Source organism: Austrofundulus limnaeus, unplaced genomic scaffold (genome assembly GCF_001266775.1).
Source record: "Austrofundulus limnaeus strain Quisiro unplaced genomic scaffold, Austrofundulus_limnaeus-1.0 Scaffold83, whole genome shotgun sequence".
NCBI classification, from domain to species: domain Eukaryota; kingdom Metazoa; phylum Chordata; class Actinopteri; order Cyprinodontiformes; family Rivulidae; genus Austrofundulus; species Austrofundulus limnaeus.
In genome coordinates this window covers 713385-723361 of record NW_013952485.1, presented here as the reverse complement: position 1 = coordinate 723361, position 9977 = coordinate 713385, and the positions used below count along the sequence as shown (strand labels likewise).

The window sequence follows — 9977 nt, the reverse complement described above, 5'->3', positions numbered from 1 at the left end:
GTATTATATTATATGAGAAGTGAAACCACAAACTGCATGAAATAGTTTTTTAGTGACTAAATCATTGCCTCCATTAAATATTTTCTGATGCTCTAAATACTGAAAAATGCCACCTTACTAGCATGATTTTTAAAAAAATAGTAACAACATCTGAAAGTAAGTTAATTTAAAATAAAAGTAAACCTCACCTAAATCTAACTACATATTCTCTCATTTCCATTTTCTCCAATGATTTCCTGTGGTATCTCGGGTCCATGCAAACATTTGAGACAATCATTTATTGCAGGTTATGCAGTTTTTTTTGTGATATGCCTCCTGCACGGGCTGTTATCGTGATGATGATAAATTTGTGATATATTGTGCAGCCCTAGTCCAGGTATTTTAGGTGACCTCTACTRTTTATGTCAAGAAGGGTGATCAAATATCCATCTTGGATTTTACCAGAAACTTGCTGATGGATTCAGAAAGCCCAAGATTGAGCTTCAGCTTGCTAAAATAACTTTAACTAAATATAGGTGGGGGATTTGGACTTCTTTGAACCTATATAAAGAGATTTTTGACACTTTGTGAATTATAGAAAATTCACTATACATTCAGACTTGTGGGCCTGTTTTTTTGCTTTTAAAAATAATCCAACTGTTGTTGAGTAAGTTTTCCAGACTGGAAAAATGAACAGTTCCAATCAATTATTAAAGTCCCAAACTTAATGTCATTTTACCTGTTATTTGTGTCTGTAAACAGGCTCAGATAAAGGTTTGTTTTATCAAGAGTGGGGTTCCAGGACTGCAGGGGGAGTTCATGAGCAAAAACGWGCCAGACTCTGCAGAGCTCCTTTAAACTTGCCTTCATGTTGATTCTCAGTCATCCAGGACCTGACAAAGTGGATACACAGAAAACAACTGAGCAAGAGAAGATCCATCCAAGCTGTATGTTCACCATGTTTCTCTTTACAGGAACATCATAAACGATCCATCCCAAAGGATACGTGGAACTTATTGTTGGACTTTGGTAACATGATTGCAGACGACATGTCAAACTATGATGAGGAAGGTGCGTAAAAACAAAATGTGTGAAGCGTCTCTTCTCTTCTTGCTGTCCTTGTGAGACACTAATGACACGTTTTGTCCCCCTTCAGGTGCGTGGCCTGTCCTTATAGATGATTTTGTGGAATTTGCTCGACCGATYGTTACAGGATCAAAACGTAAAACTCTCTAAATCCAGTCCCAACTCTGGAACACCAGAACATTGATTCTTTTACAGCGACTTCATAGTTTTTCTTTTCTTTTTGTTCTTTTTTTGTTTTGATTTTTGTTTCTTTTCTTTTTTTTTAACTTGTACAATAAAAAGTGAAAACTGTAGACTTCAGACAGGAAACAGAAGCACTTGAAACTGTCAGGAGGCCGTCGTTCAGGGAGCTGGGGTGGGGGAGAAAATAAACTGCGAGAACACCTGGCCACGTTTTCTGTCCTCTTGAGTCTGAGGCATCGTATGGACATCGCCAGATTCTCGGTACCCTGGACGCCCACCCCTCGCCCTCCCCTTCACCCCTGCGCTCTGCTCCAGGAGGAACACACAAAAAAAAGRGGGTGGTGGCGTGGAACCCGGCTCTGAGAGGAGGTTCACTTGCTGCGTCTGCTCTGAATGGACTGGACAGAGGAAAGCTGTGTGTTTTTAAGATTCTTCCTAGTCATCTTTGATTAATCGAAGCTCTGAGTGACTGTGCAAACATCCCATGTCTTACTTCAACCTCGGGACAGAGTGCTCACGACACCAGCACCAACAGAACTGTTGCAGTTTTTAACTGTACATACTGTATCTAAATGGGACAGTTTACAAAGAGAGCTATAAGAAGAATAATATAAATATGTTCAGTTTATAAATGCAAAAAGATGATTGTTTTATGTACAGTAAATGCTAAGCTCTCTAATGGGGATGCCTCAATATCGTGGATGAAATGCTGTTGGTTTAATTGTTTGGTGGAGTTGTGAGCATCTCATCGAAAGCATGTTAAAACTCGTTTTACGTCACCTCGGACTGGTTTCAGAAATCCACTTTCACTGAACGACAGGCCGTGCTTTAATTTAGCTAATCGATATTGATTTGTTGTACTCATTTGTCTGAATAATCTCAGTTGGGAGTGGTTGTAAATGTAATATAGTAAAGTCATTTCCACTGTTTCTTTAAAAAAAATGTCTAGTATTTTTTTAATCAGGTAATCCCCCCCCCCCCTTGAAGATTTATTTCCCCCACACACAAGTGACAGCATTTAATTCCACTTTAAAATGAAAGCGATGACCAATTTTTGAGACTGCATGGTGCACACGTGTATGTTACAGCGGAGAGGAGTCGACAGCTCAGTCGGGACACTTGAAGTGGGTCAACAGATGAAGCCTTAAGATTAAAAACCTGTCTGTTTAATATTCACGCTTCTGTTCCACCCTGTCTGTTCAGTGTTACTGAAGGAAGCCAACGTCAGACTTTTACTGTTCATACATCATGTAAGTAGCATAAGTATATCGCTCATCTGAGAAAGGTGAATAAAGCATGAGTTTTTCCATAATCGCAGATGTTTTGATCTTGTTTGTTGCCAACACTCGATGTCCCAGAGTCCGGCTGCTACGAGTGGATTTTATCAAACCGAATGGTGAAAAGGTTTTTTTTCCTTTTACCAGAAATGAGCTGGAAGTTATTTCACAGCAGATTTTGTGCCACTGATTTATCTTTGTGTTTACGATTATATATCTGGTTGATGCTTAATTTTATTCTAAAATAAAAGGTTTATTGGACACTGACCGAAAGACTGATTAACCTAAGCCGACTGCTCATTTTAAATCAATGTATTGATTTGTTGGTTAARACTTGCTAAACTGGTCATGCAAAAATTACACTTTGATGTTTTGGACACTTTTTTGTCTTATTTTAAAACAAAGCATTTTTATGTTTGTTTATTGATAATTTGACAGCAACTGGGTGCTGACGGTCTTAATGAAACAATWTGGATTAGAGCTGCACAATAAATCTAAAATATGTCAACAGCCTGAAAGATTAGATTAAATCTGAGCTGTGAACTGCATGCCAAAATATGAATTTGGTCAATCGGACCTACTAGGGCTGGGCGATAAATCGATTTAATCGATTAATTCAAATTTGTTATTTAAAAAGTTTTAATTTTGGGAAAATTGATTTTTTTTCCCACCAGTCCTCTTTGGGGCTTCTGGAGTTCAGAGGTCACCCCAGCTGTCCCTCAAGACGCGTGGAACATGACATGACAATATGGCAGCTAGCAAAGAGGATCAAATGTTTCTTCAGTTTTCTGGAAGTGGTTTCACAACCTCAGACTTGGATCAACGAACACCTCACTGTAAAATCTGTTTGAAGGATCTTGCTACAAAAAGTTGGAGTACAACATATCTGTTTCGACACCTGAAACAGAAGCACTCCTTTAAGTGGGAAACAAAATTGATTAAAATCGAAAACCGAATTTGGGATGAAAAAAATCTGATTTTTTTTTTCGGGTCATATCGCTCAGCCCTAGGATTTACTTAGTGTAATTATTGTAACAGAACATGTGGGATTATTGCAAGTGATATTCTACAACATGGGTGTCACTCAAGGTCAGAAGAACACAAGAAGTCCAAATTTTTTCTAAATTATATTTTATGTAGCATTTAGGACATACATAACCTAACAAAAAAAAAAACTTATCAAAATTAGAAAGACATCATTGGCTTTCATTTTATATGTCTTACTCTATGAACAACTTTATTATTTAATATGTATTAGAAATGCATTTGATCACAATCTAACAAATCAGTTAAATAGAAAAAAACACCAAAAATTCAGAATACAGAAAAAATAAAGTTGACTACTGTATTGAGATGACTTCATTAAATACAGTGAAAAAATAGAAATTATAAAACTTTATTAAATTATTATTACATTTAGGGCCAGATAAAATGTTAATGAGGGCCAGATTTGTTTCGCAGGCCTAGACTTTGACAATTACATGTTTTCCTCACATTGTGGAAAAACATTGGGCTGTTAGGGGGAAAGTTCCATGGAGAGGTAATAAAGAGTTAATATCTTACCTGTTGTAGATTGCTCACATCAGTTTGAAGGACTAGAAGTTACTTCTAACCAGATTAATGCACTAAAGGCTTCGTTCAAGAAAGACMCAAACTAAAGTGGGATCCTGTCATCTTCTAACATTGTTGTCAATTTCTCATCACACACTTATGTACATATAATAAAGACAGACATTTCTGCTGGAACATCCTAATGTTTCTGCTAGAATTTAAGTTAAAGTATAATTTTTAGGTTCTGTCAAGTTTATCATAATCAACTAATTCTAGATGACAAAACATTTTAAAATCTACATCTTACATGTTTTGTTGTCCTGTTTTCAACTGAATGTAATAATTTGCAAATTTCTGCATTTTGTTTTGTTTACGGTGACATTTAACACAACTTCCTTTATAAAGAAAGGCTGCAATATTTATGGTGACAGAAAAAAGTTTCTAAACACATATCAGTGACATTTTTTAAACTTTTGCTGAAGAAATGTTCTGTTTTATATTAAAAATGAAAAAAAAATCCTGTGCATGAAGTCAAATCTGTCCGTGGAACACAGTTTGTGAACTTAAAACCTTTTTTTAAGATTATTCCCTGGTTACAGCTCCTGCCACTAGATCTGCTCCTATTTCTCATCACATGCTGTGATATTTACAGCTTCTGCTTCTCTTCCTCCAATTGTTTTATGTGCAAATAAAGGCACACACCTGTGGACGGTACCTGTCCAGCTGGCTCCTCCCCTCCTCTGTAAGGTGAGACACTAAACTCGGGCTGCTTTCGCTGTTTACCCTCGCAGCAGCCGGTTCCTCTTCAGCCCGTCAGGATGAAATAACCTTGTTGTTTGCAGCCTCAGGTGGACAGCTTCACCACATGAGACAAAATGGAGCGAGACATGAAAGGTGGCACTCAGGCGAGTCCAAACGACAGCCAAAGGTAAACTCTGAATGTACTTTTAGTCTTTTAGGAGACAGGGACTTTGTTCTGTTTAGTTCAGCTATAGAGAAGGCCTGTTGCTGCCTCACAGCTGGCCTTTTATTTGYATCAGTTTCCTTTTTTCAGCTCTCTGTTTAATTTAGTGTAAAACTCGCTGCCATTAAAAAAAAAAGCTTTGTTGTTTATGGAAAAATACAGACACATCTATGATTCCACCCCCAGCGTAATTTGATGCAGAGCTTATTATTCAGTCGGGGCATTTGATCACCTCCACACAGGAGCAGCAGCTAGTGGAGGCAGCTGTAACGGGTCAGCTTTAATGCATGTATTTGAGAAGGATTGTTATGTTTTGTTTTGTTTCCCCCCCAACAGGATTGATCCCTATGGCTTTGAGAGACGAGACGATTTCGAGCCGTATAAGGAGATGATGAACGAGTACCTGGCTGTACTCAACAGAAGGTCAAAGAGGTGGTCCAAGCTCCTTCAGGACAAACCCAATGTTGAGAAGAACTTAACAGGTGCAAATAAATCCACGTTTTAAACACTGACTTTATAATTTTGTTAATCTGAAGGGTCTGACTTTAAAAATCTGTTGTGATAGTGAAGAGGTATGTGCGTAAAGGTGTGCCTAACGAGCATCGGGCCATGATCTGGATGGCAGCGAGTGGCGCTCAGGAACACCTGGAGAATAAACCTGGTTATTACCAGTCTCTGCTGGAGACGGAGCACGACGCCAAGCTGAAGGAAACCATTCACACAGGTGGGATCAAACTGTCCCCTCAACTCAGCATCACAAAAACCTCCATATTTTCAAGYAAAACTATCAGTAATTGTCATTTTTTGGGGGGGAGGGTAGACATGCACCGGACCTTTCCYGACAACATCCTCTTTAAGAGTCGAGCAGAGGAAGGCCTGCAGAAAGCTCTGTTCAACGTGCTGCTGGCGTACGGGCACCATAATCAGACCGTGGGCTACTGTCAGGTGGAGAAAAGATTCACTCTTCTCTTGCTTCTCTTCATATTTGATCCTATAGCAGGCCTTCATTATTTAAATAATCTCATAAGGTGAACAGATGGATGGATGGGAGGCTAAGGGGATCTTGTCAAGCTACTGCACAAATGTGTTGAACAGGTCTTACCTTATGACGCATACAAAACTTGGTTCAGATCGGGTCATGTTTGTGTAATTTAGAGCCAACAGCTTGATGTCTCATTAGGCCACGCCCTCCAAAAATTGTTCTGCACTCCTGTAGTGGGGAGGATTGGGAYTGACCCTGGCAAATTCAGAGCAGATTGGCTGAAATATGTGGAATTTAGAGCCAAATATATGTCAACGGCGTTATGTCTGCCTTTGCCGCACCGCCATGACCACGCCTTTTTATAAAAGTCTTTGTGTTTGAAATTAAGTGAGTTCAAGTTCTTATCTGTGTTCTGACACAATTTGTGGCTGATTAGGTCAAGAGGGTCAGAGACAGAGCTTTCCAAGCCAAAAAACATCACTTCCTGTTGTCAGGGGSTGGGGCTTTGATGATGTCATATGACCACATGGTATGGTCTGGCACACAACATGGATGACTCCTACCAGGTTTGGTGTATTTTAGTCTTTCTATGTGAAAGTTACAGCTTTTTTAAACTGTCCCTCACCTCGGTGATGGGGTACAAAAAAAACATATTTTTTGTCAGGTATTGATTTTTGCAGAATCATGTATTACTCCATCTGCTTTATGCTGATGATGTGGTTCTGATGACCTCTTTGGGCCATGACCTTCAGTCAGCACTGGAGCGGTTCACAGCCAAGTATGGAGTAGCTGGGATGAGAGTCAGTCCAAGGCCATGGTCCTTCACCTGAAACTGGTGGACTGCCCTCTCCAGGTCAGCGGGGAGTCTTTGCTTCAGGTGGAGGAGTTTTAAAGCGTTTTGTTTGTAAGTGATGGTCATGGATGAGGGTGGAGCGGGAAATAGAAAAACAAATCAGGACCTTAGTAATGAGGGCGTTGCTTCAGTCAGTCATGGTGAAGACAGAGTTGAGTCAAAAGCTCTCGATTTACTGGGTCCATCTAAATTCCAACCATCATAAGGTTTGGATCATCAGAGAAAGACCCAGATCCAAGATACAAACAGTAAAAATGAACTTCCTTCRTAAGGTGACCAGACTCAGCTTCAGAGATAAGATGAGGAGCACCATCATCCAGAAGGGAGCTCAGTGTATCTGCTCCTCCACATCGATAGGAGTYCACTGAGGTGTTTCAAGCATCTGATTAGGGAAGAGACCCCTGGGAAGACTAAGAACTTGCTAGAAGGATTATTTATCTTCTCTAGGGGATCTTAGGAGGAGTTGGAGTGTGTCACTGGGGAGAGGGATGTCTGGGGGTCTGTTGCCATAGGCAGTATAGGCAAATGCTAAGGCCACCTTTCATCTAGGGGTCACCACAAATGGGGGCTCTGTGTGTTTCTCAGCCTGCTTTCTGTACAGGTCATGTTWTATGGTGCAGAGGATATTTAGTGATAAAAGAATTGTATGATTCAGTCAAAACTAACTACTGGTGCTCAGTGTGTRAAGCAAAAACAAAATGAGGAGAATGGAAGTTTCACCTGATCTCTGATAAAAATCAGGTTAAAATCTGATTTTCAAAGTTCTAGATTCATAAAATACTCATTTTATTTTATTTTATTAATCCCAAGGATTTAGTAAAATGCTCTTCAAATGGATGCAGAGTTTTGAAGAGATTTTTTAACAAAAATTTCCAGAGGGGTATACCCCTGGACCCCCTAGAACTGCRTCATTCCACRGCTGCTCGTTAACAAGAACAGGTGTTCTTTGTGATGTCAGCAGATGTTGGCAGGTATGAGGTAGACTTCTGGTTTTCTGTTTCAAATGAATTACATTGTTTACTATTTTAATTGGACAACCTGGTTTACAAATATAAAAAATATGGAAGACAAAACTATTTAATTTGGTATGTGAATGTATATAAACTGACAGTGAGGTTTAGACAACTACTCAAGGGGCACCACCTGAAATCTTAGAGCTTCAAATTGGCTAGTGCCGGCCCTGGACCCGACTATAGATTTTCCTTAGAAGATGAAGGTGAAGATATAATATTTACCTCAAACAGGAGTGTGAAATGGTCCTCAGCAGTCTGAAAGTGCTTACTATTTTTGCCAGAAAAAAAGAGTAAGGTGAAATTAACAGTGCTGTAAAGGTTTATAAAACAAAAGCATCTTCAGAAACCACTCTGAAATGTTTGAGCTTTAAACAGCAACAATTCACTTACTATCTTTTTAATTTTACAGCTACCTGCTGCWAATTTACATCTTTTAAAACGTGTGAAATGTTCACTTAGAATAATTGTTTCCAGGTCGTATTTAAAAGGTGTTGATTTCTTTGTGTTTTGGGTCTTTTTCTGCTTCAGCAAAGAACCARTCTTCTGCTCCAAGTGGGTTTTTTGGACACAATGAAATTAAATCTGTTATAACACCTRAACTTTCAGCTCCACTGTCAGCAGCATGTCTACTGACTCTCTTCAGCGTGCTTGATTTATTATTTGTTGCTTTGGATAATAAGCCTTTTCCCCTCAGCATGCTGTTCTAATCTTTCTGGTACCAGTTTGTTTGAATATTTTTGAAGATTTTTTTTAAATTGAGCAACTTGTGAAGAAAGATGCTTTAAATCCAGGTCTGATCTGGACTTCCTGTTCATGACCGGTAGTTTGCATCTTGGGACACACCCTCAGTATTTACATTCATCGAGGCGTGCCTCTGTGCCTTACACTAAACTCACCTGTGGTCTGTTGTGGGTTTTTAAATATACTGAGAAGTTTCCACTTCAGTTGTTTCCTTTAGCTTCTTAAGATTWTCTGTACCAACTGGCTTTTTTCTTTAAAGAATAAATCTAGTCACATTATCCTTCTTCTAACTACCAATGTGTTGTTTTCAGTCAAGGAATAGTTTGGTTATGAGACACAACTCAGTTTGTAAAGATCTGAAGAACAGCAGGGAATTGTCAGGAACTAATAGTTGTCTAATAGTTTTATAAATTTAACTTCAAAATGATTAAAAAATAATTAAAGACCTTTGAAGGAACGCTTGCCGCCTGCTGTCTTTCACCAGATTGATAAAGGGGCGGAGTCACAAGAGTTTGGGTCAGTTTTTGTAAACAAAGTGATACATGCTCTCATGAGATAATGCAGGATTATTATCGATGAACAACGTTTGAAACAGTAGTGTTGCACCATCTGTTAGAGCTCAGCGTTTGTGTTGTGAATGACTCTCAGCTACTGCCTCATCAAATTATAGCTCATTATTCGTCAAACTGGACTTAGTTCGTTTGTGTTCACCAAGCTCGTTTGAACTCCAAAAGTTGATCAGYTGCAAATGTGCATCAAATGGTTATTTCCTGAAGGTTTCATTAAAATCCATTCTGTCTTTTATGAGTTATTTTGATAACATGACAGACACACACACATAAAACACACACAGATGAGCCTAAACAACACTGGTTTCTTCAGTGTTAAAAGGAGAATTTAGTTTCTCAGCTGTAGCATTCTGATTTTGAGTAAAAGTTTTCATGTTTGTTGTCTTTCCAGCAACTTAAAATTAGATTAACTTTTAATTTTTATTGAATCATATCAATAAAAAAACATAACTTACAGATATTTGTGTCTCTTAGTTTGACTATAAACTAAAGAGTTTTGTACCTTTTAGTTGTTCTTGTTCACAAACTCAGTGATCCAAGTAGTTTTGTATCATTTTTTTTGATTGATTTGATGTTTTTCAGGGAATGAATTTCATCGCTGGTTACCTCATGATCATCACCAAAGATGAAGAGAAATCCTTCTGGCTTATGGATGCCCTGTTGGGCCGAATCCTCCCAGGTACTCCCACTCCTCCGATGGTTACAAATAGGGCTGCCACAAATGATTATTTTTGTAATCGATTAATCACCGATTATTTTTTCGATTAGTCGACTAATCG

The 9977-nt window shown here is 38.7% G+C and overlaps 2 protein-coding genes across 3 annotated transcripts in view; both read left to right on the top strand.

The window, feature by feature from the left end:
• The window catches only part of dcun1d2a (DCN1, defective in cullin neddylation 1, domain containing 2a), a 9833-nt gene extending 7273 nt beyond the window's left edge, over nucleotides 1–2560 (top strand). For both annotated transcript variants that reach the window (XM_014011639.1, XM_014011638.1), the window contains 2 exons: nucleotides 954–1050; nucleotides 1136–2560. In XM_014011639.1, the coding sequence (XP_013867093.1) occupies nucleotides 954–1050; nucleotides 1136–1215 (177 nt within the window). In that variant the 3' untranslated portion in view covers nucleotides 1216–2560. The remainder of the gene's footprint in view (nucleotides 1–953; nucleotides 1051–1135) is intronic.
• Nucleotides 2561–4866: 2306 nt separating this feature from the next.
• The window catches only part of LOC106519805 (growth hormone-regulated TBC protein 1-A), a 9266-nt gene continuing 4155 nt past the window's right edge, over nucleotides 4867–9977 (top strand). Inside the window, exons 1-5 of the mRNA XM_014011619.1 lie at nucleotides 4867–5004; nucleotides 5377–5522; nucleotides 5606–5764; nucleotides 5861–5985; nucleotides 9781–9877. Of these exons, the coding sequence (XP_013867073.1) occupies nucleotides 4952–5004; nucleotides 5377–5522; nucleotides 5606–5764; nucleotides 5861–5985; nucleotides 9781–9877 (580 nt within the window). The 5' untranslated portion in view covers nucleotides 4867–4951. The remainder of the gene's footprint in view (nucleotides 5005–5376; nucleotides 5523–5605; nucleotides 5765–5860; nucleotides 5986–9780; nucleotides 9878–9977) is intronic.